This window comes from Cynocephalus volans, chromosome 9, assembly GCF_027409185.1.
Source record: "Cynocephalus volans isolate mCynVol1 chromosome 9, mCynVol1.pri, whole genome shotgun sequence".
Taxonomy (NCBI): domain Eukaryota; kingdom Metazoa; phylum Chordata; class Mammalia; order Dermoptera; family Cynocephalidae; genus Cynocephalus; species Cynocephalus volans.
This window is the reverse complement of record NC_084468.1, coordinates 107,148,306-107,176,141: the sequence shown is the minus strand read 5'-3', so window position 1 is coordinate 107,176,141 and position 27,836 is coordinate 107,148,306. Positions and strand designations below refer to the sequence as shown.

The window sequence follows — 27,836 nt, the reverse complement described above, 5'->3', positions numbered from 1 at the left end:
GCACTACTGCCAGCATCACCAAATAAAAACACCAAGATTGAAATAATCCAAGGCCTCAGTTACTGGGTCATCCCTTATCCCTAATGCAGTCATTTTTTTACTGTTCTTGTCCCTTTCCTTCACTTCAAGAAGAATTTGGGGTTCTTATATATTTGACAAAATGTTTACTCTGCTTCTAAATATTTCTATCTTCCTAGTTCTATACTGCCTATCTGGCTTTTGATTTGCTGCTTCTGTTGACCCTTGTATTTCATGGGTGTTCTAAATAAAGGACCCAAATGAATCTAATTTATTGTAAGCCCTGTCCTCCAATATCTGAAGCCCTAAGACTCCTGACTTTGACAAATCTGGAAACGCACTTTAGAGTGCTTTTGTTTCTGGTAATATAAAAGTCTAAATGTTCAGAAAAACCCCTCTTAATAAAGAAAACATAAAATGCTAGGGATGGGAATACATATATACATATATACATAAATACATACACAAATGTATGTATGTTTTTATATATGTATATATGAGGCTATTTCAAAACTGTACGAGTTGTAAAAAAGTGATAGTAATATAAATTATTCCTGCCCATAAAATGCAAATTGACTTTGTCCCATAAACGTACAATTTAAGAGAAAATTCCAAACATCACATTTTTTACTGTCCTAGAGATAATAGCCAATTTTGCATCTATTATCAAATTTATTTCTGTATTCCTGATTGCCTATATGTATATATACGTTTGTTAATCAGATTCTTCTTTGAAGTAGTTTTAATATATTACTGGTTCCTTCATTAATTACTGAGTTGAATAAAATCTTTAACAAGTTAAAAAAAAATTATTAATGTAATTTATCATGTTGACAGAATAAAGGAGAAAAAAACATTTTCATTTCAATAGAAACAGAAGGAAGTATCTGATTATATTTTCCAATTATTCATCATAGAAACTCTTACCACATTAGAAAAAGAAGTATATTTTCTTAACCTAATGAAAGGAACCTAGAAAAAACCCACAGCAAATAATAGATTCACTGGTAAAATGCTGATTCCATTAAAAAGTGGGAATAAGACAAGGCATGCACAATAAGATAATAAAAAGAAATAAAATGCATAAAAGCTGGAAAGGAAGAAACAAAATATCACTATTTGCAAATAGTATGATTGCTACAAAAAAACCCTACAAAGAATCTACCATTTATTAGCAATAATAAAATATTTAATATGGCTGTTGAGTATAAGATTAACATAAAAGCATCAAGCATATACCACCAATGAAGTTTGGAAAAATGCCATTTTACAAAAGAGAATATTTGTAATAGCTACAACAACAACACAGGTATCTAGGTACCCAAATAAATAAATACCTTGCAGAAGTTGCACAAAAACCTTTAAATAGAAAAATTTTAAACTTTATGGCAAAACATTAAAGAAAACTTAAAGAGACAGAGAAACAGACTTATTCAGGACTAGGAGGGTTAAATATTGCATAGTTGTCAATCCTCCCCAAAATAAATCTATAGATTCAGTAAAATTCCTATAAAAATTCAAGCGGGCTTTTTCAGGGAATATGACAGACTGATTCTAAAATGTATATGGAGCAGCAAAGAACCAAAAATAACCAGAGCAATTCCTAAAAACGGAAAAGTCAGGTAGCAATGAGATACTGGTGCAAATAGACCAATGAAACAGAATAGAAGACTCAGAAATAGACTCCACATGTAAAAAACACTTAATATATGACTAATTTTTGGATAAAATGAATCACTAAAAAAAGGAATGGAGTAGTCAATGAATGATGCTGGAATAACTGGGTATGCCTACTACCCCACAGCAAATTTAAAAATAATAATCATCATCAATTCAAAACAGACTAATAAATATGCATAGTAAAACTCAAAACATCTAAGAAAAAATATTAGAGAATATCTTCATGATCCTGGGAAAAGAAGGATTTCTTCAGGACATAAAAATACACATCATACAGGAAAATACTAGTAAATTCAGTTACATTAAAATTAAGGCTGTCGGTTGATCAAAAGACAAAGTGAAATGATAAGCTTCTAACTGGGTGATCACACATGTTAAACATATAATATCAAAGATGTAATATACAGAATACATAAAGAATTCCTGTGAATCACGGAAAACATAAATGCCTTGATGATAAATTGGCAAAAAAACAAACAAGCAAAAAAGAACCATCAACAGGCATTTCATATAAAGAAAACAAATAAGGAGCTCTTAATCATATAAAAAAAATTCAGCTTTATTAGTAATCACAGAAATATAAATTAAAACCACAAGGAGATACCATTCCACACTTACCAGACAAGCAAAAATTAAAAAGTCAGACAATACCAAGTATGAACAAGGATGTGGAACAATGAAAACTCTCATCTAATACTGGTGGGAGAATAAATTGGAAAACAGTTTTGCATTTCCTAGTAAAACCAAAGATGTATTTACCGTACAACCTAATTTTACTAGTCGTAAGTAAATACCCTTGAGAAACTCTTGCACATGTGTCCCAGAAAATGTGTAAGAGAATGTTTGTAATAGCAAAAATGTCAAATGAGCCAAAGATCCATCAGTAGTAGAATGGATAAACTTTCATATGATCACCGAATGAACTGCTATATTTCAGTGAAAAATGAATGAACCACACAGATACATGAATGAACATGGATGAATCTCAAATCTAATACACAGCAGAAAAAATATTCCTAGTTAAAAAATGCTAGTGGGATTCCATATAAATAAAGTTCAAAACATGCAAAAGCAAACAAAATCATTTTTGAATATACAAGCGTACTTCAAAAAGTTCATGGAGGGCTGGCAAGTTAGCTCAGTTGGTTAGAGCACAGAGCTGATAACATCAAGATCAAAGGTTAGGCTCTCCATAATTAGCCAGCCACCAAAACAAAACAAAAGTTCATGGAAAGATTTGTATTATATTATATTTGTATATCTTTTTTTTTTTTTTTGACCAGTAAGGGGATTGCAACCCTTGGCACGGTGTGGTCTGCACCACGCTCAGCCAGTGAGCGCATCAGCATTCCTATATAGGATCTGAACCCGTGGCCTCGGCGCTACCAGTGCTGCACTCTCCCGAATGAGCCACGGGGCTGGCCCTATTTGTATATCTTTTAACTCTATTTTCCCACAAACTTTCTGAAGTACCCTCATATACCTACATGGTAAAACTATAAAGCAGCAGCAAAGGAATGGGTAAGACAAAATTCATGATAGTGGTTATTCCCAAAGCAGTCATGGGGACTGCCTTTGAAGGAGGCTACTGGTATTGTTCTAATTCTCAGATTGTATAGTGGGTTGGTGCGTTTACAGTACTTAATTATTTTTTAAAGTGTGTGTATGTATAATTCACATGCTTTTCTATATATGACACATTTCACAATAAAAATTAAAAAGCAAAGAATTTTGGGATAGAGTATATAAAGGTTCCCAAACCACACAGAAGAAGCTATTTTATCAGCACCGCACTCTCCCGAGTGAGCCACAGGCCGGCCCCAGAAGAAGCTATTTTAGAAAAATAAAATTACCTCTAATTTAAGCTAAATGCACCCAATGTGAAAATAAACCAAGTTATTCAGACTATAAAAACCTAACGGATGTTCATTTATTCAACTTAAGTTTAATTAAAGAATTGGCCTCAACAGCTGAATAACTAATTTTAAACAGTTCAAAGAATGGTCCATTCTGACCATTCATAGAGGGGCACTGATATTTTTTACTTGACTGGAGAATATCATTAATGAAATTTAAGTGTTGTTAAAATTGTTTAGATTTTCATATAATATCTATAAAACTAAATTTACCTTCTCATCAAAATATCACTGATTTCTCAAATCATAAATTTTAAGAGATAGAATTCAAAATTCAACATTACCTGTCATTCCATGACTTCTCATTCTTCCCATCTTGTATTCTGCTTTCAGAGATGGTAAAAGTGCTGCTCCAATGGCTATACCATCTAACATGGCACTGAATTTAAGAACAATAGGCTTCTTTTCTAAGCCTTCTGGTAGCTGAGGAAATTCATTTGTTTCAACAGGAGTTTGATTAACACTTGTTGGAGTTTTTTCAGAAGGTAGCGGGGTTGCAATATCTTCTTTTACAGGCTGTGGGCTATAAACAAAAAAAAAATTTTTTTTTAGAATACAATCAACAGCTGCCATTTTACTGTATAAAACTATTGGATGTCTCAGTAAAAAATAACAAATATATATTGTGAACAAATGTTTCTTTCAAATATCATATTATATTAAGACTTCCTAAAACCAGCCACTGAACAATGATGATCTAGAAAATTAGACAAGAAGAATAACAATATAAACTCCTAGAATGTTATACTCCCAAGGTGATTCATGCAAAACTGAAATTTAAACTCAGATTTGTCTGATTCCAAATTCTATGACTTAACCATTTTGTACTCTACTGATGATTGTAATACTAATAATACTACTGCCACTACTATTACTGCCACTATTAACAATACCAACAGTAACAATAATTACAAGTGTCAGGTATCATTCTTAGTGCTTTGTGGGTTCTATCTCATTTGTCTCACAAAACCCTTTGAGTAGGTACTATTATCTAGGCTTTGCAAATGAGGAAACATAGCTAGAAAGTGGTGAAACTAAACTTTTGACTCTGACTCCAGAGTCTGATTTTTATACTACGACACTCTACTGACAATACATTACAATAAGGAAAAATTCTTTGGAGTATTTTAAAACTAATGTTCACAATACATTCACAAACATTCTGGATTCCATATTCCTTTCACGGGAGAAAAGTATTTAAATTTTTACTACTTAGTCAACTTCAGTCATAAACTAATATTACATCAGAATTAAAGATCTAAATAGAACAATTAGAAAAATCACTGCTTTAGTACCATCAAAAGACACACTAATGTTTTCCCACTTTATAGGATGAGGAAAAGGAAACATAAGGCAACTTTTTTACCTTTTCCATATATTTTTATTAGGTATAGCTTTCGGAGGCTGGGAATAAGGATAGCAATGCAGGTGAATGAATAAAGGCTATAGACAAAGGAAAAAAAGTTAATGTGCAAAAGTCTGATTTATTGCCCTTTAAAATATGTATGTGGCATGGTCAAATCCTGCATTGAATCATATATAATAATTTCACACAGAGGACAGCACAAAACAATGCATGGAACATAAATCACCACTGCAATTTCTTAAACCTATGAAGCCATAAATTTCAATGAATTCAAAGTAAACAAGGATTGATATAGTCTTAGAATTCATCAATTTGCTTTTTATTACTAACTCTTACGAAGCCACAAATCTCTAGAATCTCCTAAACTTTATTTATGCAATATGGAACACTGACAATTACATTTCTGACATAGTACTTTAATGTTATCCAATATGATTCCCCCATGATTATTGACTACTCTTCACTTGCCCCATTGTCCATAATGGTCAATACTTAGAAGTAATCTTTCATCTTCCTCCAAACTTTTTAACACAGCAAAGAATATCCTGAGGTATTATATAGAATCACAGAACATAAACAAATAAAATAACTCACACTGTAGAAGGCTGTCTGATGAGGTCTGAGATTTGTTTAGACAGCTGGTGAGAACTACGAACCATCATGCTATGTAAGGTAGCAGGGTGCTGAGGAATGTTGATGCTGATAGCTCCTACTTTGAATACAGCAGCATTGTTTGTCTTCAACCCTCTCTGGGCACTGTAGAGAGCTTGTGACTTGGCAATACTACATTTCACTACAGTTCTATCAATAGAGAAGGGAGACCATTAAAATACAGCCAAATGAAGAAAAATTTTGAAAAAGAATTGAGAGCAAGAAAAATACTTTTAAATAATTCAGTGAACTAAAATAACAAGATTTTTCATGTGTTTAAAATTACATATTGAAGAAACAATGTTTTCTAAAAATATTAAAATACATTTATTTTGTACAATGCACTAAATAGTATTCCACACACACACACACACACACATGCACACACATGCACACACACACACACACACACACATACACAAATTCCATTTTGATTTTTTCCCCCTTTCAGAACTCCTCTTTTCTTCTCCAACTTACTTTAGGGATCTATACAACCATTATGAGAGACAAATACTGAAAATAAAAGCAAAAAATGCTATTTAAAATCTAATCAAAAGCCAATGAAATACTCTAACAATCATCTACTATGTTAGGAGAAATTGATAGGAAGGAAGAAAATGCAACTTGCATTTTCTGTTTTTTTATTCTCAATTTATATCTTCAATGAGTGGCAAAGAAGTTGTAGACATCCGTCTCAAAATGAGCAAGGCTACTATTCTTAGTTAGGAATTAGTGTGCTTTACTGTATAGACATAAAGCAAAGATACTATCTTTCTTGATTTTTTATTCTCTCTTTCCAATGCCTCGAACAGTACTTGGAAGATGATAGGCACTCATATATTTGCAAAATAAACGATCAGAAAGAAGTAAAATAGGAGAATGACTCTCAACACAACTGTGGAATTCCACAGATAGCATATGATAGGACATGTATGTAGAAGCCATAATGAAGCAGTCTTTGACATGTAAAATGGAAAAGTAATGGACTGCATCATTAAGGACCCAGACAGTAAACAGACAGATTTAAATTAAATGTTATCCATCAAAGGTGCAAAGGATTCTTGGCACTAAATAGACTTGGCAAAATACACAAAATGCAAATTTCATATTAACTACAGTTTACATACATTAATATCTGCTTAGGCTGCAGAGGATTCATCAATGGTTTATTTACAGTCACAAGGATATAAAGAATCAATTTATCACATTTAACTTCTATTAGAATAAGCCTTGAGAAGCATAACAGTGGCTCTATCAGAGAACTTGATTATTTACAGATGGTGAAATTCAGGCATTATATAAAATTCAAAAATGATTACTAGAGAACTATACTCCTTTCTTCTACCAGACACTATTTCTCAGAGATTGTCACTGACTTGGGGTATAGGATGTGAGAGTATTGTACAGAATTGGTCTAGCCAGCACGAGAGTAGGCTCTGAAATGCTGACTACTTATTGAATTTTGAATCTTTTCTAACATTATAATCATCAAAACCACTGTTTATCACCAATGATATTTCATTTTAAGCACAGTTTCATCATGAGCCAGAATATACCCAGATGGTGTTGAAATGCAAATGGCTTTCTACCTGTGAACAGCATCCGTCTATTGAATGCAACTAAACATACGTTTACAAAGAAATCTATCTTCCTACCACAGCAGTCACAAAATTCCACACCTATCTCACTGTTTACCTTTATAATCTATAGAAGCCTGCCTAAATATTACCATTGATTGTATAAGTACACATATAACACTGGATTCTTAATTATACACCAGAAGTCAGAATGAAAAGCTAATGGGGGTGACTGCTCCCCTACTGTAGATCCTATCATGGTATTTCCAGTGGAAATTTTGATTTTAAGGACTTCAGGGTCTCTGTGTTACCCAACTCCAGAGGGCCCCATTCACACTATAGTCTATGTAAATGATGTACACAACTACAATGTAAGTGGTGCTCATTGGAATCGGTCCCATACCAATCAAACCTAAAAAGAAACTGTAGATGATACCCTTGTCAAACTGCACATGGAAAGGATATAAGGAACTTATGAATTAAACAGTTTACAGGCTGCCAATATGAGTTATCTAGTCATAATTTCATTAGAATTGTTGAAGAGAGCTGTCACCTAATCTAGGCCACACAACATGTTGTATATGCTTAAGAAGGTTACACAAGAAAGAAGTGCTCAGAATCGAAGATGATAACTATAAAAACTTGTATTATGCTAAGTATGCCTGATATACAAATCTTTCCATTAACTTTTTGAAGTACACTCATACATGAAAAGTTCATGGCAAGTGACCAAAAGATTGGTTAAAGAATTCACTGACAGTGGTGGTCTGCATCACATGGTTCTCCTAGGTCCACTGTGAGCCTTACTCACAATGACCACAGTGCCTCATCAGGAAAGGACCTTTTTCCATTTTCTTTTATTTCCTGAGTCCAAGCAGTAGGGCCTTAAAAACAGGTCAGAAATCCTTGTGTATACAAAAGGTTGAGTAAATGATCTGAGGATTTGCTTTGGGGACTCATTATCTCTATCTCTAGCTCCACCCCGCCTACTTCAGCACACAGGTCCCAAACTTTCCAGGCTGGCAGAGAGAGCAGATTCTTGGCCTGTGCTGCCTGCCTCAATTCAGTTTTGCCTCAAAATCTCTGTAAGGATGGTGCGGAGGGTTATGATCAGATGCTATTTAGCCAACAATTAAAAATCATTGGAACTTTCTTTGCCATTTGGCACTCTCAGCAGGAAATCCTAAAAGGGGAGATTGGTGGCCTGTAAGTGATATCACAACAGGGACCACCTCTCAGTTTCTTACTGTTGCACCCCTGGAGTCTAAAACAGAGCCTAGCACACAATATATAAGCTAGTAATTGTTGAGTAGCTGTGACCTTGAGCCAGTAAAAGAGCATTCTCTCTAAAGTCAATATTGATATTTTTTGTCATACATCCAGAGAACGCAGAGAAAAAGCAGAAAGAAACAATAAATCTTCTCTAGCTTCTATGACTTCTGTAGTGGAATTAAATGTGTTTTTCGATACCTGTTAAGATGATACTAATGTGGAAAAGTGGCTTCTAAAAATCCTTCAGTTCTTTAATTTGATATTAGTGCATTTATTCTTTTTAGTGCTTCTAGTTGCCTGATGAAGTGATATAGATCACAGATAATACCAACAAAGGGCTGTTAATTGACGATGTTTTGTTTATGGCCTGTTATCAATACACAATGAAACAAATCTCAAGTATGATAATCTTACCAAGTAAAGGAAGGAACAATATTTTGGCCCCAAAATACATTCTTTGACATATTTTAAGATGGCTAATTCAGAAGAAATTTACATATATAAATACTAACAGGCAGGCTTCCTTTGAGGCGTTCCTCCTTTGGCTGCTGTTCTTTCTGAGGGCAGCTGTGAGACTACCTGAAGTATTTTCATCTTCATTCAAGATGTTTCTACTTAACTTTTAACTTCTGACTTCCCTTCTTTCACTTGTGATGACCACCTCCCATACCTCGCTCCCCAGCTTCAGAGAAACCTGGTCTCAGGCCATTATCCTGGGGCTTGTACCTCCACCTACTTCTCTCTCATGAACACTGGTATATAAGCTTTGTACCCCCATTGGAAATTGGGACATTACTCTCTTGTGATTCCCCTGTGCTTTGCCCCCCTCCCAGCACACTAATGAAATTTGTTATGCCTTTGCTTTATATTGATCTTTGTCAATGATTTTTTTTTTTTGACCGGTAAGGGGATCGCAACCCTCGGCACAGTGTGGTCTGCACCGTGCTCAGCCAGTGAGAGCACAGGCCATCCCTATATAGGATCTGAACCCGCAGCCTCGGCTCTACCAGCGCCGCACTCTCCCGAGTGAGCCACGGGGCCGGCCATGTCCATGATTTTTATTTACAAACCTTCAGGGGTGAAGAGGAAGTTTTCCCTTGGCCCCTATACCAGCATGAAGCATAATATACAGATTTATCTATTTATTCACATATTCAAGTTTTAAAGAAAATGTCCAAAGAAATAAACAGTGCTCAGTAACATATTAATTTGTCATGGTGGATGGGTTCATGTGATGAATATTTAAATACTTCACCTCAGTATTGCTCACAACCACAAAATACCAGATAGACAATCGGTCAAGTCAAGCCATTCAAAATCATATAGTAAAAGGCATAGATAAAACCTGTCAATAGAGCAATAAAATCTCCCCATTTTGAAAAGCAACAATAAGGTTGAAATGTGCAGATGCATTCTTGTTAGTGTTTTAATCATTTCTGCAATTAGTGAAAACTCCTGCAAAGTGAATATTTTTAGTTTCTATTATAATACTGGGATGCAGAAAGCTGTTACCCCAAAATATAGCACTTTGACATGCTGCAGTAAAGAAGCAGCCTTAAGGTCTCTCTGACCTTTCCCCCTCCCCCATCTGTCAATACTTAGTCACTCTCCAAAGCATGGGGTGAAGCTGTTCCCTGATCTGCCTAAAGTCCGACCTGCCAGAGAAGACAGTTATCTCTGGTACTTTCCCTGATTTTTCATTAACTTAACTCATATCACAGAAAGGAAGACTGGAGTCTGTCAACACACCTGGACTAACTTTTGTTACAGACCATTGTCTTCCATTTCGGTCCCATTCAGTATTTTTTTTGGGGGGGGGGCAACTGGCTGGTATCAGCATCCAAATCCTTAATGTTAGTAATACCATGTTCTAACCAACTGAGCTCATCAGCCAGCCCTCCATTCAGTACTTTGGAAGAATTATTTACCAGTCATTGTTAGCCAAATATACTTTGTCCCAGGCCATTGAATATTCTCCAGGACCACAGCATCCCCCTAAGAATCATTTACTTTTATACCCCCATCACCCCATTTCCTACAGAGATGGGTGTATAAGCTCTGTACCCCAATGGAAAATTGGGACATTACTCTCTTGTGACTCCACCCTGTGCTTTGCCCCCTCCCAGCACATTAAATAATAAAATTTCTTATGCCTTTTCTTCAAATTGGTCCAAATTTGTCAGTGCTTTTGTTAATGAACTTTCATGGATAAAGAGAAAGTTTTCTCTTGGCCCCTACAATATCAACAACATTAACAAGTATTTGTGACCACAGAAATTTTAACAGTAACGTGTCTAAAAAAGAACACACAACTACAGTGTGCAATCTGTCAACAATAAGGTATGCATCACCCAAAAGGTAGTCTTTATCTGTATGTTCCTTGTACCAGTAAACTTTAATCTACAAAAGGGTCTATGTTAAAGCTATAAGACATTAACTAACTACATACATTCACAGCCATATAGATAACTTAAATACTTATCTTTAAAACTATTCAATACTATGTTAATCACAAGGTCATGAAAAAGCATAATATGACATACAGAAACTCTTGTTTGGCTGTACTTGTAGGAGATGTAGGAAAATCCTCCAGTCTACAGATGAAGATTCAAGAGAAAGCAGGAAAACAAAAAGGAAGCAAATAAACATTCATTCATAAATTAGTTACAATATGACCAATTATCTCAAAATCTTTTCTAATTTCCCATTCTTAAAATTTTTCTTCCAAGTACCTTTTAAATTATTTTTTTTCAATCCATTTCCTTTTAATTGCAATTGGAAATAAAATGCCAAAGAATACATCCAAAAATTCTAAACACTATGAGTTTGTCAGTGATTATATATAACTTATTTTTCAAATAAACAGATCTTTACTTGGGCGGGGGAGGCAAGAAATTTTAATTATGTAATATTTTTTTTTTAAATGTTTCATAATTATTATGTTTTGCAAGTTTAGAGACCATTTAAGCCCTTCTCTTAAGAGAAAATGGATAAGGGAGATAAGAGGATAGAGTAAACAAAACACATGGGACATCTACTGAATAGGTTAAAGTAACCATGGTACTTCAAATTTAGAGTCAACAAAGGAATCACGGAATTCATGGTCTGTGATAACTCCACAAAAGCATCACGGTAAGGTGGAAGGAGTATAGGTTCAGTCATCTCTTCTTACTGACTGTATGATTTTAAGTATATACTTTGATTTTAGGCAAATACTTTGATCTTTCTGAACCTCAGCTTATTGTTCTGTAAATGGAGATGAAACCATCCCAGTTCACAGGATCACAGTTAGGATTAAATAAAATAATCTATGTGAGGCTCCTGGCCCACAGTGGGCAACATCATATTGTAATTATTACATAATAACCCCCCTCCCCTATATTGAATGAACAGAGAAAGATCTTATCTCTCACAACCACTGGAATTTACTGGTCTTTCTTGAAAAGATTGTTTAGGAAATGTGATCTGGACACTAGGCAGCTATTATAAAATATACCACCTTTAGTTCTAGACTTACAGGTCCAAATGATTCCAGCAAGACTTAAACCTGAGATGGTCTCCAGGAAGTCTTAAGAATGGGCTCTAGGTTTACTAATTTTAACCAAAATTTATTGCAGAAAGCTATGGCTCATTTATAAACAACCATTTCAGGAAATGTTCCCTGAAACAGTAATCACATTATCCAGATTTTTAAAATACTATACTTAGAGCTATAACTTATCATACTTCTTAGTCAACCTATGAATAATAAGTAATTTTTATAGCACTGAATCAAATCCTTTTTTTAGGTAGCATTTAGCATGATGGATGCATTATAGGATAAGAATAGCACAACATTATCTAGCTATAATATTAAGAAAGGGCAAATCCTCAAAATCTGACAACTTTATCATTTTGTGGTTACAACACAAAACTGTTCCACCGAAAGGAAGTTAGAAACAAAGTTATATATTACCAAGAGTATGAACAAAGTCAAATGGTTAAATGTATCAATCATAGATTAGTGATCTGAATATCACATATAAAGGTAATCATCATCAAAACAATTCTTTTTTTTTTTTTTTTTTTTTTTGTGTCGTTTTTTCGTGACCGGCACTCAGCCAGTGAGTACACCGGTCAGTCCTATATAGGATCCGAACCCGCGGCAGGAGCGTCGCCGCGCTGCCAGCGCAGCACTCCACCAAGTGCGCCACGGGCTCGGCCCCATCAAAACAATTCTGAATAGATCCAAGAACCGAACTTATAAGGAAAGAGTAAGAACAAAGAGTCAGAATAAAAGCATATGATATACTTATTATAAAAGGCCTATATATACTATTATAAGGATTTCATAGGCTTTATTGTCAAATTCATTAAATACAAAAACAACAAGAGTAAGTTTTAAAACCCAGCATGAATATGGGTAATGATTTCTTAATATAAAATTAAGAGACAGTCTATATTCTTTGCCTGTAATTTTGTTTTAATTAACTACTTGAATTACATGAATATTTACATCTTGTACATTGAACTGAAATTTGTACGATTATCATTTTTCTTGTTAGACAATCTTTTAAGGGGGTGGAAGCAGGTAGTAAAATCAATTTTGGAAAAAAAAAAATCATCTTTCTAAAAACATTTTATTTGGTGACATTCTTAATGACAGTTAGAATCTCAGTATCTAGGAACATTATGTATATAAACCTCAAAACTCAGCAGATATGGGTTCATCCAAAGAGTTTTTGAGTTTTCCCTAAAAATATAACAAACAAGTATAAGAAAATAAAAATCAACACACTTACTGTATATTTGGTGTAATCCCTTCAAGCAGCACAATATTTACCCCACCAATATGAGCAGTGGCACATGTCTCAGTCATCTTTTGATGTAAAACATCTTAAATATGAGAAAAAATAATTATTTAAATCCTGGAAATAAGATAATTACACTTCATATTAAAAGTGCATTTTACTCATAATATACTCAGTGATAAAAGCTAATTTTAAAGGTATGTTAAAATTTGTTCAACTATTTCAAAACTACTTTTTAAAATTTTCCTTACAGTTTTTTATTTCTCTGAATTCACAGATACATACATATTACATGTCAAAACTGGAATGATATAAATTACACACTTTAATAATATGACACTCATGCATTAAATAGTTTACTGGTATTAAATAATCTAATGGCATTTTAAATCTCAGAAATAATACTTGGTGCAGAAGACTTAGGAAAATTAAAAAACACAGAAAATAGAAACCACATAAACTAACATTCTTGGTTCATATCATTCCTGTGATTTGAGTAAAGGGTGTAAATATTTTTACTGCTTACAACACCAAATGAAATCACATATGTCATTTTGCCCATTTTTCATGTAGCATTTTTTCATATTAATAAATACTACAATAATTTTTAATGAGTAAATTGTAAAATGTCATGTGGCTATAAAAATAACTTAACCAATTCTTTAATGTAAGACATTTGCCTCCTTCTTTGTACAGACATCTTTTCATAAAATTCTGATTATTTCTTTTACCTAGGTTCATAGAATTGGGATTGCTGAGTCAAAGGATAAATGTGCTTAAAAGACTATTGATTAAAAACCTTTGGGAAGGTTAAACCAATTTATATCCATTTAGAAGTGAGTAAAAATGCCCCTTTCCCTGATTCTCACCAAAACTGGACATTGTCATTCTTAATTTTTGCTAAACCAACAGATGAAAAAACATAACTTTTTTTTTTTAAAGAGGTTGAACAAATTTTTTATGTCAACTTAGCCATTTGAGCTTTTGTCCTTTGCCTATATTTCTAGTGAGGGCTGCAGTCTTCATATTTTTATTACAAATTCATAATCTAATTTCTTCAGAGAATTTTCTTTAATAGTAAATAATTTTTAATTTAAAATTAGCTTTTGAGTAAATAATAAATGTTCAGGGTACAAAACAAAACAAGTACAGAAGAGTATATAATGAAAAGTAGGTTCAAAATAACTTTTTGATTAGACCTTACATATTTGGCAATCATAAAGTTAACAATAAAAACACATGGTGATTCATAATTTTTTTTCATATAATATAATCTGTCAGATTATTTTCCTAGGAAGAAAGAAGAGACACTGATACTATTAAAGTTATTGCTGCAAGGCAATCCCGGCAACTTCAGTTTCATACTGATGTATCCATTGATTCTAAGAAGCAGTTATGTTTTTATTTTGGCATCTCTACAATTGAGATGCATTTTATACTCAAAGACATCTGACCATATCTGGCAACATTATTTCCTTTCTTTGTGATACATAAGATAATGATGCATCTTCAAATTGATGGTCTCCTAGATTTGATGAAATGCTACATCTTGTGTGATCATTCTCAAGATGAATGGCATGTTTTTGCTAACTTGGGAAATTTCATACCAATTAAAGGGATTTCTTTTTATTTAGATACTAAAATAATAACTGGATTATAAGATTTCTATAGTAGTAGAAAACCAAATATTTGACATATTTAGTTATTTTGATGAAATTTTCAGCTATCAGAGACATCTTACTAGATGACATTGAAAGACAGTCAAAGAATTAGTGCCATGGGGCCTTAGGTACATTAGCTCGATATTTATGTCTAAATACTTTTATTAGATATCAAAGCTGCCTCAATTCAGTGATCTTCAACTACATTCCAAGTTCTTGGTACTCTAGCTCAGAATTTGGGACGTCCCACTTTCTAAAGAAAAATTGCCAAGTAGGAGTTTTGAAGACATGGCATTGATTTTCTTCAGAAAAGTAGCACTATAGAATTAGAAAATTGTCATACCTTTCATTTTTTCCTTAAGAGTAAAACTGCCATGGATCCTCTTCAGTTCTGATTCCATTGTCAGCCCACCAATATCTGCCTCTAGGTGTGTGCGATTCACCATGCCAATCCCAAACACTATTAGAGTAACATGCTGAGGTTCAGAGGTTACCAAGCTACGTTTCCTTTGTGTCTTAGACGAACTGTTGTTGTCTTGTTCATTCTCAAACACAACTTTACATGTTGGCTCTGTAGGGCTCCGAACTCCTTTTAAGTAAATGGAAATATACAGTTTTAGGTATGAAAACTGCAAAATGGAAGGACATTTCAAACATTATCTTACCTTTCTTTCCTTCACATTCCCAACCAGCCATCCTCCCGCCTCTTCTCCATCAAAGTGATTTAAAATTTTTTCAACATTTTCCCAAGTTCCTACTGAAAGTAAATGGCAAACATGACATTTGAAATCAGGTCTGTTTGAATCCTTTGAGAGCATATCGTGGAAGGGTTGGGGAGGATGGGAAATGGGGTGGCCGGATATGTGAATGTCATTACCATTTTCTCTCCTTTGTGATTGCTAATTTCTCTGCATTTCAATAATCCCCTTATAACATTAAAAAAAATGATGAATAACCTGCTATCCTTTATAGCATTACAGTAGTCCCCCTTTATCCATGTTTTTCGCTTTCTGTGGTTTTAGTTACCTGCAGTCAACCACAGTCCAAAAATGTGAAATGGAAAATTATAGAAAAAAAACAATTCATAAGTTTTAAATTGCACACTGTTCTGAGTAGTGTAATAAAATCTTGCATGCCATCCCCTCCATCCCACTCAGGACATGACTCCTCCCTTTTTCTGGAGTCTGCATACTGTATACGCTATCCTACCTGTCCCTTAGTCACTTATCACGTTGACTAATGTGGTATAGCAGTACTTGTATTCAAGTAACCCTTAATTTTACTTAATAATGGACCCAAAGAGCAAGAGTAGTAATGCTAACAATTTGAATATGCCAAAGAGAAGCCATAAAGTACTTCCTTTAACTGAAAAAGTGAACATTCTCGACTTAAGGAAAGAAAAAAAATCATATGCTGAGATTGCTAAAATCTACGGTGAGAACAAATCTTCTATCCATGAAATCGTGAAGAAGGAAAAAGAAATTCATGTATAATATATACAAAGTTTATTAATATGCACAGTTTCAGGTATCCACTAGGTGTCTTGGAATGTATCCCCTGAGGACAAGGGAGGACTACTGTATTGCTATTCTAAACAGAAATTTAAAAAACATAAAAATGTCTGTTACCTGCTGGTCCAAAGGTTTCTGAAGATTTTTCCAATATTCCTGTTGGATCAGAGATAAGCGAATAGAAGTTAAGCAATTTATACATGTTTTGCCAGCACTCAGCTGAAGGCTCACTTTGTTCTGACACTGTAATTGAATCGGAGTCATCCATATGAATAGTCATGTGATCTACTACATCTTTTGAACCTTTCCTAGACACTTTAGAAGTTCTTCTTTCAGATCTTCCTAATGAATTTTTGTTTCGAGATTCCTTTTTGTTATTCTCATTGTTGGTCCTTTTGTTCTTTGCATTATTTACTCTACTGCCACCATTAAGGCTTCCTCTTGAACTGCGGCTAAAGTCAGATGAGCGAAAATCCCTATGTTTTCTGGTCTTGAAGGTAGGTGTTGGGGATGCTGATCCAGCTGTATATCTACTAAGTTTAATGTCAGTCTGCGTTGCTTTGATGTCATCTATCATTGTACTAAACTGATGAATAAGACGAACCAAAGCCATATCTACATGCTGGCTTATTGACTGACAGGAAATAGTAAAGTTGCAGTGGAAAGTGTTATAATAACGCTTGTTGAGATCATGAAAAGAAAGGGCACTGGTAGAGTTCTGAGGGGTGCACACCGACTTTTCCATTACAACAGCACTGATGCTAAAGGTTTCCAACATTAAAGCTGGTTTGAACTCAAGTGGAGGAAGATTCACATGGCCTTGCCTAAAAATGTAAAAAAAAAAAAAAAAGAAAAAAAGAAAAGAGAAAGACAAGGGTTTACTTCCTTTTCCCCAGAACCTCACATTTCTATTCATTTATAGGCAAGATAATCTCCAATGTAAAATATGGTAGAAGCCATTTAAATAATTTTAAGCAAGAGATCCAGTAGAATATGCTTTTTCACTAGGCCAACCCTTTTTAATGTTGGAGGCTTGACCTTACACATCTGCCTTCTTGATCTTAGTCTAAAATAAACTAAAGTCAAAATCAGTCTTCTTATGTGAAGAAATTATTTCAATGAAGTGATAAAACAAGTTTCTTGCCATCTGATGGTACATCCCTTTGGTACTGGAATTGAGTCAATTATAGGTCAACTAGTGTAGTCCCTAAACATCTACTCCCCCTCTATAAACAATATACCTAATTTCTTCACATTTAATATAATTTTATTTATATATATATTTATTAATATAATTTTATTTATAATTTGCCAAGTTGAAAGCAGAGAGCAACAGCAATTGAAACAAAAACCAAGAAACACATATACAAAAAACCCTTAAAATCCTATATAAAAATTATTTTGGCAAATCCTCCCGCTATCTGAAGATTTTCATGTAAGAATATTATAGTCAACTTTAATATAAAAGCCAAAAATATCTCAAATTTCCATAAAACAATTACTACTAATAATAATAAACCTTAATAAAACTGTAAAAAGGTATTTTTCCCCTCTTCATCCATGTACATAGGCACAATAGAGCCAAAGTTACAATTAAAATTTTAAAATATTTATTAAGTCCCTAATATGAGTAACTATTTTGATTGGAGACAGCAAAAAGATAAGGAAACTAATATTTATGAGGACTTACTATATGCCAGACTCTATGCTAAATGGTTTAATAACTTCTCTGGCTTTATATTCTAGTAGGAGAGTTACACGTGTTTATATAAGAAACTATAACCCAAAAGCAATGTACAATAATTAGCAGAATGAACAATATGCTACAAAAAAAAAAAGGTACCTAGACAATATTGAAATTAATGACTGGGATAAACATAGTGTAGTGAAGACCTCCAGATAAATAAGAGTTTAAGGTAGAATTACAGGAGATCTGAGAAATAAAAGCTAACTATGTGTTAGTTGTAAGAATGTGAAGCACTCAGAGCTGGTGTGACAGAAAAATTAAAAACAATATAAGTTTGGCTAGACCAAAGGCAATTAAGTTCAAAGAATCACTCAAAGAACCTCTCAGAATATAAAAAGGAAAGTGAGATCAGACGAAGGTCTAGTCTGTGGCAGTATTACACTGCATTTACTAAGTCAATAAGTAGGCTATAACTATAATCTAATTTTTATATACGATCTATATCTCTATATACAACCTACTATATATGGTTATATATAAACTATATAATCTAATTATATATGCTTTAAACATATACTGTGTGTGCATATATACACACACACATTAAATATAAATATATTTCTATTTATATGAAAACAGACTATTGCAAATAGAAATGAAAGTTTAGCTCAGAGCTTTTAAGCCTAAATAGGGAGTATATGTAGGTATTAATGTTCTGGGTCTGGATTTGATAGTTCCAATATGAATAAAGTTCAGTTACTGTTGTTTAGTTAAATAACAACCATCCCCCAACAACACAATTAAAATTTTTAACTAAAATTTACTGTGAATAATTGCATAAAGTACAAATTTGCTGCTAATTCTTCAGTCTACAAATCACTACATAAACAACAGATGTATATCATGATAACTGACTGAACACATCGCTACTTTCACAATCGGTCAGTGAGTGGTCAATGGACATTTATTATTCAATTCACACTCAGACAGCAAAGTATGGAGTTAGTTGTGTCTCTGCTTCTCTCCCAGCAATAAATCCTCATGACATTTTACAAAAAAAATAATCAAAAAAAGAAATTGGAAAACTATGATAAAAATGCAGCAAAGAAACTAAAAATGACAACAGTAGTAGTGAAATTTAAGTAAATGTAAATGGAGTTATAGAAGAAACAGCTGACTATGGAAATGTTGATACTTCCACCATTTGATACCCTAGATATAAACAGCCAGAGGAACTCAGTGAAGATAAATTTATTCACATATAGAGAAAAGTGGCTGTGACAAAGAAGATGAAGATATCCCAGAGGAAGCGATCCTGACAAAAAACTTCATAGTAAAAGGAATTCAAAGATATTTCTGACATTTAAAGTGCAAAGGATAAAATGTTGAAAACTAATTAATACTTATAAAGACATATGACATTTTGCCAAGGCACAGAAAAGATGCTTATTTTCTATTGTAAGTTGTATGATAAGTAAAAGAAGAAAAGCGCTGCTTAAATTACCCTTTGATAAGTTTTGTACAAAGAAATAAAACAATTTAATTCTCAATATTTCTAATGTCTTAAATTATAATGTACCAAATATTAGTTTTATTTTTTTTCATTTTCCTACACATCTACAATAAACAGTAAGAAAGTTTTTAATGTTTTGACAAACATTTTTCAAGGTCACAAAATAAAAATAATTTTTCCCACTGATTATTAAAGTCACTCCATATATTTCAGCGGGCATGGTCATTGTTATGGTACCACACTGTTGTGAAAAGCAAGGACTCCCTATATTTAATAGAGAAGACAATGTAATCTCCATGTTCCTGTGTCATTAGAAAATCCTCAGATATTTTGACCTGAAACAAAATTGAAGAGAGCCACATTTTTCTATACACAATTCCATGGAATTTTATAAAAATGAATTTTATTAAATTAGTAAAAATTTTAAATATAATATTTCAAATGAAAAATATATTCACTTGGTTATATATTGGATACAGTGCCTTTTACTTTTAACATATCACCCTGCAAAAAGCACAAATACGATAAAACCAAAAATGTTGCAAAAACCTCTTGTCATAAGTGCCACCTATGCCCATATTCTACTATTCCTATCCACTTAAATGAGACCGACTCAAGGCAAAATTCCAAGTTCCTAAAAGATAAGTCAAATCCTATTAGTGGGTATATTACTGCCTATGTAAGCAGTAAAAAAAAAAAAACAGAAGATCTATCCATGACAATACCGAGTGGCAGTAAAAGATGGCTCTTCATTTTCACCATACAACATGTGTATTCCTGCATATTTAGTCCTGATGGCTATACTTTCAATATGACTTCTACCTTCTTCCTTAAACAAAACACTACTGCCATAAGTCAACACTCAGAAAAGAGGTTAAGAAAAAATTCTAAGTAAAATATATAAAATTACAATCCATACGACCATAAAAATTTCACTACTACTACAGCCAAGTAAATAAATGCTGAGTGTATACATCAACATATGTACTTTGTTCAGACAGGCTTCATATATGTGTTACCATAGTACAAAAATATGCCTAAAAATCAACCCAAAATAGATTAAAGATTTAAATATAAGAACTGAAACTATAAAACTCTTAGAAGAAAACAGCATAGATCAAACACTTCAGGATGTAGGACTGGAACGACTTTATGAATATGGCCTCAAAGCACAGGCAACAAAAGAAAAAATAAACAAATGGAAATATATCAAAGCTTCTGCACAGCAAAGAAACAATCAACAGAGTGAAAAGACAACAGAATGGGAGAAAATATCTGCAAACTATATATTTGACAAGGGATTAATATCCAGAATATACAAGAAACTCAAAGAACTTAACAATAAAAACAATAACAATGAATAATCCTATTAAAAAATGGTCAAAGGAGCTGAATAGACATGTCCCACAAGAAGACATACAAATGGCCAAGAGGTACGTGAAAAAATACTCAACATCACTAATCATCAGCGAAATGCAAATCAAAATCACACAGATATCATCTCAACCCAGTTAGACTGGCTATCATCAAAAAGAGAATAACAAATACTGGTTAAGATGTGGAGAAAGGGGACCACATACACTGTTATATACACATACACATAGATCTGCCATATGATCCAGCAATCCCACTAATGGGTATATACCTAAAGGGATGAAAATCATCATGTCAAAGGGATACCTGCACTGTCATGTTTATCAAAGCTCTATTTACAATAGCCAAGATATGAAACCAATCTAAATGTCTATCAACGGATGACTGGATAAGGAAAATGTGGTATATATATACATAACAGAATACTACTCAGACATAAAAAAAAAAAAATGAAATTCTGCCATTCACAGAAGCATGGATGAGCGTGGAGAAAATTATGTTAAATAAAATAAGCCAGTCACCACAGAAAGAGAAATACCACATGTTCTCACTTATATGTGAAAGCTAATAAAAATAAATAAATAAATATACAAACAAATGTGGGGGGAGACACAATCACAATAATTCCTCGTACTTGTTAAAATAAATGAACAGATATGATGTTGATGGGAGTGGAAGAGAGAGGGGGAAAGGGTAGAATTGGTAAAGGGCCATGAAAATCAACTACATTGCAAAAAATTAAATAAATAAATAAGTAAGTAAGTAAGTAAGTAAATAAATAAATAAATAATAAAATAAAAATTAAACTATTAATAAATAAATAAATAAGCCAGGCACAGAAAGAGAAATACTGCATGTCCTCACTCATAAGTGGGAGTGAAAAAATAAATAAATGAATAAGAAAGAGAAAGGGAGGGAGGGAGGGAGGAGGGAGGGAAGGAAGGAAGGAAGGAAGGAGAACGAACGAACAATAATACATTGAACTTTCAGAAGGAGAGAGGTGTTAGCTTTCAGGGGAGAGAAGTTAGTGAGAAATTGATTAATGGAAACAAATATGATTACATTTTGTAATGAAGAATATTCTAATTACCATGATTTGATCATTACACATTATACACAGGTATTGATATTCAACTCTGTACCCCATGTATATGTATAACAAATTATATTTCAATTAAAAAAATGCCTAAGAATAAGCCTCAATCTGTTGATAGGATTTTATCAACTGGTTATTAATAAGAAAATGTGGCTACTACTTTTATTAATGAGAAATTGTTTTCTCATTAAGATATTAAAATTACTTTCTCATTGGGATTAGAAGAAAATACAGTTAACATGTATTATAATTCTTGCACAAAATTTTACACAAAAACATAAAAGATACCTTCTTGCTCTTTTGCTTCTTCTCTCTTTGGCTGTGTCTGAATCTACAATATCTGCTCTGAGGCAGTCCAAAGTCCCTGAAAATGAAAGGTGTTCTCCAAAGTACATTCGGTAGCAAAGCGGCATTGTATCCTGTGACTGGATCCCTGTATGGCTCAGAAGAGGTTTGAAAACAACCTAAAGGACATAAAACATTCATATTAGCTCAATTTATAGTTCATCATTTACTGTAGGAATGTGTATAGAAAAATGTAGCTTTCTTTTTTTTTCCTTATCCTTCCACATTATATATTATTACTATAGTGTGAAGCAAAAAAAGGTCTCATATAATCTGCTCTAATTTTACTTAAAACTTAGTTTTTTTGAACACCTATTATATTCCACTCATCTTCAAATGAATCATAAGGACAAAGATTCCTTGACTCTGTCTGAGTTTTTGAAAGTATAAGGAAAACAAAATTATGAATTGGTTTAAATAATTCTACTTCCTACCTTTTAAAAAGGCATGAGTATCTGTTTCCAGTAAAAAACAAAACAAAACAAAATAAAACCTAGTACATTAGGTTCACAAGGTGGTTTATCAACTTCCTGTGTTAACATAAAAATATTTCAAATGCTTTATTATACATATCTGACCTATTTTTAAATAGTATCACTTGGTTGTAACAGTCACTTAACAATTATTTCTGACAGAGAACTTCTTTTATATTTTAAATATCATACATGCTTACAGAAATACATTACTTTGGTTAAATCTCTGTTTAACTGAATTTTGTAGTTGCCGAGCACTAACCCAAACCAAAGCAACTACATGAGTTCAATGCTAGAGCACTATAATCACTCTGATTACTCATTCTCTGCTGCATGACTTTTCCTCCTCCTTCATCCTAAAATGCGTGCTATCCAGTGCTTTCTTCAACCTGCTTCTAACTCTTTCACTGTATATTCATTAGTGATCTTTTCCTAAAGCTTAAAAAACCCTAAGTGCCATTTATGCAATGAAACCCAAGTCCAGATTTTCAATTTCCTAGGTCACTTTCTTTTTTTGTACTTAGGAAGGTAGGCCACTCTTGTGAAGGTCTAAAGGTCTGGAATGAAAGAATTCAAACCATTTTACTCTGGGCTGGAATCTTAGGAAGAGATTCCCTTTCTCTTGCATACTTGCTTAACATACTCTTTCTTGGGTTTGCTCTTTCATCCCAATGGAAAAACTCTTCCTTCCTCAAAGTCCAAACCACCCTTCATCTTTCTTAATCTTTGTCATCTATTTATGCCCCCTGGTTAAACCTCCATGTCTGCTAGGGACTTTGGTTTGTTTTTCTTTTCTTTTTCTTTTTCATCCCTATTTATCATCCTAAATGACTTCATTGGCCGCACAGATGACTCAACTAACACTTTGGTTCCAAAGTTATGTGACTTCCTCATTCCCCACAACCTTGGCTTAAATTTCATTTTAACAACTTCCTAGACTCTGTATTAGATATTTTCCCTCATTTTTCTTGCTACAACTGTTAGGGATCAATCCTCTTCTGTTCCTATAGCTGAGCTGCTAAGGACAATGAGAGAAAATTATATCACTGGATTCACTGGTACCTCAACACTAATTTAACCCTTAACTAGATCCTCAGCACTATTTGGCAATCTTTCTGGGGGTCTGTGGTAAGCTCTCTTTCCCATTCATTATATTCTTTACATGTCTAATCACCTTACACAGGTTTTTACGGTATTATTTAATATTTATGTTCCTGGTGCTTTATGGTATTACTTAATATTTATGTTCCATATTTATGTTTATGTGTAAAATAGTGTAGTTATTTCTAAAAATGTATACTGAATGCTAATACATACAATGAACTTTTTGTACAGGTCACAACATCAAAAATTATTTCTGTTCCCACTCTCCCCTTTTTAAAAAAATGAAGGAATCCCTAAAAACTACTCCAATGTATTGGAGAAGTAAATCTCATAAAAATTATAAAGTTTCTTAACACAAATTACCTCCTTTTATAAGCGATAATTGAAGCTAACAATTTGCAAACTTGCCTCTGTAGTTGTCAACTGTCCTTACTGCCTTCCCAAAAACTCTTAGAGGAAAAAGTATCTTTTCTATTTAAAGCATTTCTTTCTATAATTGACTCTAAATTCCAATACTTCTTATTTCACTATAAATCTTGCTCTATCCGCTAACCTTTCTCTTCTTTTTTTGATTGTGACCTTCCTAATTCCTCATAAATATGTAAATATGTTTGAGTCTCTTTCACCCTGAAAAAATACCCCTGTCCCTTTTTCCCGCTTGCCTTCTGGTCACTCTAACTAAAAAGTATGTTTCAAAGGATTTTGCTCTTCACTGTCCACATTTAATCAATTAAATTAAGACCTCCATAATATTTCTCCTTAACTTTTCAAAGCCACAACCATCTAAGTTAGAGTCTCAATACCACTTGTGTGAAGTATTTCAGTAATTCATTTTTTCACCTCTAGTTTCTCTACTTCAACCCACTTAATACATTGTTACTCATATAATATTTCTACATGTACGAGTTTAATTACTTTATTCCTCTTCCCTAAAATCATCAATGCCTCCTCATTGCTCACTCAATAAAGTCTTCACATAGCATTAAAGATTATAGGATATGATCAAATTTAACTTTCTAGTCATGTTACTTAGGCAATTTGTTACAAACAACAAAAATGTTACTATATGAAACTCTTCTGTTTAATGATCATGTATAAATACTTAATTTTCATTTATAATTAACCCATGTACTTTTTAAAGATTCTTCCTCCCACTTGCTTGAAGGTTTTAATTAAGTAGACAGGCACAGAATTTCACAAGAATCCCAAGGTGCGTACTACTTGATGGTTCTAGTTACTAAGTGCTGCCTAAGGAGGCATTATTAGAATTAGGGGAAAACAGGCTGGCTCACCTGTGCATCAGCAAGCTGAACAGCAGGAAACCCTTGGTTTGCTTCTTCTACACCTGCCACATCATCCTGACTAGTGCTATGCTGAGAGTGTGTCCCATCCAAAGTATTCTGGTCACTAGACAAGACGGTGTTGAAATCTGAGGCTGAGGGTATTGTAGGAAGATTGGGTGCAACACCTAACAGAATGAATTTTCAAGAGTAAATGTAAATTATTGAGAAACAAAAACAACACAAAAGGGCATAGCACGGTAAACTTTTGAAGTCCATATTGCAGTATCATTACCAGACCAGGTAAACTGAAAAGAAAAAAAAGAATTAGTACTTTTAGGTTATTTTACAGACATGATTTATTAATGAAAAATAAAATTAAACTAAGTTTTCAGAAAACATCAATCATCCTTACAGATAAAATCTATTTAGAACCAGTCAGTCCAAAATGTAGAATTTTATGGCTGGCAGATCTCTGAAAAGCATGGCCCATCAGTTTTGCACTGAGGAAGAAGGTTACAGATGGTAGCAGGCTACAAAAAACAGGGCAAAAAACAGGCAAAAGCCACAGTATCACAGAATTGTACATACGCTTTCCTGATGCAGAACAAAAATGAAATGGCCCTAATTTCTTTCCTTTGTACTTTCTTTATCTTTTAACTCCCTAGGCAAAGGACCCACGATCAAGGAGAACTGTTCCTGTCTGGTTCTCTTGAAATTTATTTTTATGTATTTTTTCTAGAGGCTGGCCAGTAAGGGGATCCGAACTCTTGACCCTAGAGTTAGCAACACCACACTCTAAACAACTGAGCTAACCAGGCAGCTCTGGTTCTCTTGAAATTTAAACTGTAGTAATCTCTCCACATTCGCGGGGTACTAGTTCCAGACCCCCCACCCGCCCACAGATACCAAACTCTTTGGATATTCAAGACCCTTATATAAATGGTAGAGTATTTGCATATAACTTAAACACATCCTCCTGTATGTATAGGTTACTTATAATACCTAATACAATGCAAATGGTATGTAGATAGTTGTTATGCTATATTATTTTTATTTGTATTATTTCTATTGTTGTGCTTTTTATTTTTTAATATTTTCTATCCGTGGTTGATTGAATCTGCCAATACAAAGGGCCAACCATATATATATTCTGTGCAGTAGTGAGACTAATAGCAGAAAAGTGCCAAGAGCTGGCGGAAGCACCATCCTTCTATCTTCTTCAGCTAAGGGTCAATGCTAAGAACTAGCATGCAGTTAGAATTAGGATCAGTTCCAGATTCAAAATGGTCAACATCAGCGAGAGAAAGAACTAAGTAGTTATAAATCAACCATTTTTCATACATTCATATTTTCTAGCCACAATGAATTTACTGGCAATTCAAACAGCTGTTACACAGATAAATTTGAGCTGCTTTCAATAACCAGCATCAAAGGCTACTTCACATATTCCTTTTCAAAATAGATATATTACAAAAAAATAATATAAACATTTAGTAAACTTAGAAAGATACAAAACAATAGAAAAAGAATAGAAAAGGAAGGGTGGGTCCACTTATATTTCTGGGTATAGCCACTATTACTCCTTTGGTTAAATTCCTTCCAGTCTTCTTCCTACCTATATATATATTCTTTTAAAATTAACAAATGCCCCTCATTTGTCTCCCTTCTTGAGGAAAGAATCTTTCTTTATCTCTCCTAGTACTCCTTTAATTTAATCAAATATTTATTTAAGTAAGTATAGCCTAAGAATGATAGTTATAATATCTCAGAGGGATCTGGATAAACTAAAAATATTTTCTGTATTGTAGGTACATGGTGGTGTAATTATACTTTGCATTTGCCTCCTTTTAGTGTTTTGAAAATTAAACTGGACACATTAAATAGAAGTTTTAAACTCTTTAAATAGAATCTCATATTTGACATAGTTGCCTTTCTACAACAACACTGAGTGAGTGCTTACTACTCTCTTAATTGCAATATTATCAAAGGCATTTATAAAGAGGCCAGTTCAACCAAATACTACTTAAATGTTTGAGATTTTTTAACCACCCTCTGAAAAATATGATTTTTGCTATAACTACATGTGAACCTTAGACAGTTAAACAAAATAATGTGATAATTAAATACCTGTTGGAAGACTATTGTGTCCTGATTTTGTAACAGGAGATTCTTGTACCACACTTCCTCGATTACCCACAGCATTTGACATCCAATTATAGAAACTCACAGATGATGGCTCAGATAGCAAGGGATGTTCAGATAACATATCAGTGGCCACTGTGTTTCCTGAAAATAACGTTTCACTGAGCATAGTATTACTTATGAACTAAAGAGCAGAAAATACGATTTATGTAATTATTTTTGAAAAGTCAGGTTAAAATGTCTGTCTTTGCAAATGTTTTTAAACTCTCACTGCATGATGCTGACATTTGGATATTAGAGTATTAATAAATAGCTTATTTTTATTATAACGGGTGAAAATCCTACGTTGGCTGGTCTAGACAGCACCCACACCAAAT

General features: G+C 33.4%; 1 protein-coding gene across 8 annotated transcripts in view; it reads right to left on the bottom strand.

Moving 5' to 3' along the window:
- BLTP1 (bridge-like lipid transfer protein family member 1) overlaps positions 1-27,836 on the bottom strand; it is a 221,537-nt gene that overhangs the window by 77,031 nt on the left and 116,670 nt on the right. For 7 of the 8 annotated variants that reach the window (XM_063107237.1, XM_063107240.1, XM_063107239.1 and 4 more), the window contains 9 exons: positions 27,445-27,603; positions 25,327-25,502; positions 22,401-22,576; positions 16,560-17,266; positions 15,275-15,520; positions 13,262-13,355; positions 11,024-11,074; positions 5,575-5,781; positions 3,899-4,137 (listed from right to left, as the gene is read on the bottom strand). In XM_063107237.1, the coding sequence (XP_062963307.1) occupies positions 3,899-4,137; positions 5,575-5,781; positions 11,024-11,074; positions 13,262-13,355; positions 15,275-15,520; positions 16,560-17,266; positions 22,401-22,576; positions 25,327-25,502; positions 27,445-27,603 (2,055 nt within the window). The remainder of the gene's footprint in view (positions 1-3,898; positions 4,138-5,574; positions 5,782-11,023; positions 11,075-13,261; positions 13,356-15,274; positions 15,521-16,559; positions 17,267-22,400; positions 22,577-25,326; positions 25,503-27,444; positions 27,604-27,836) is intronic. The other variant, XM_063107241.1, reaches the window with a different exon arrangement.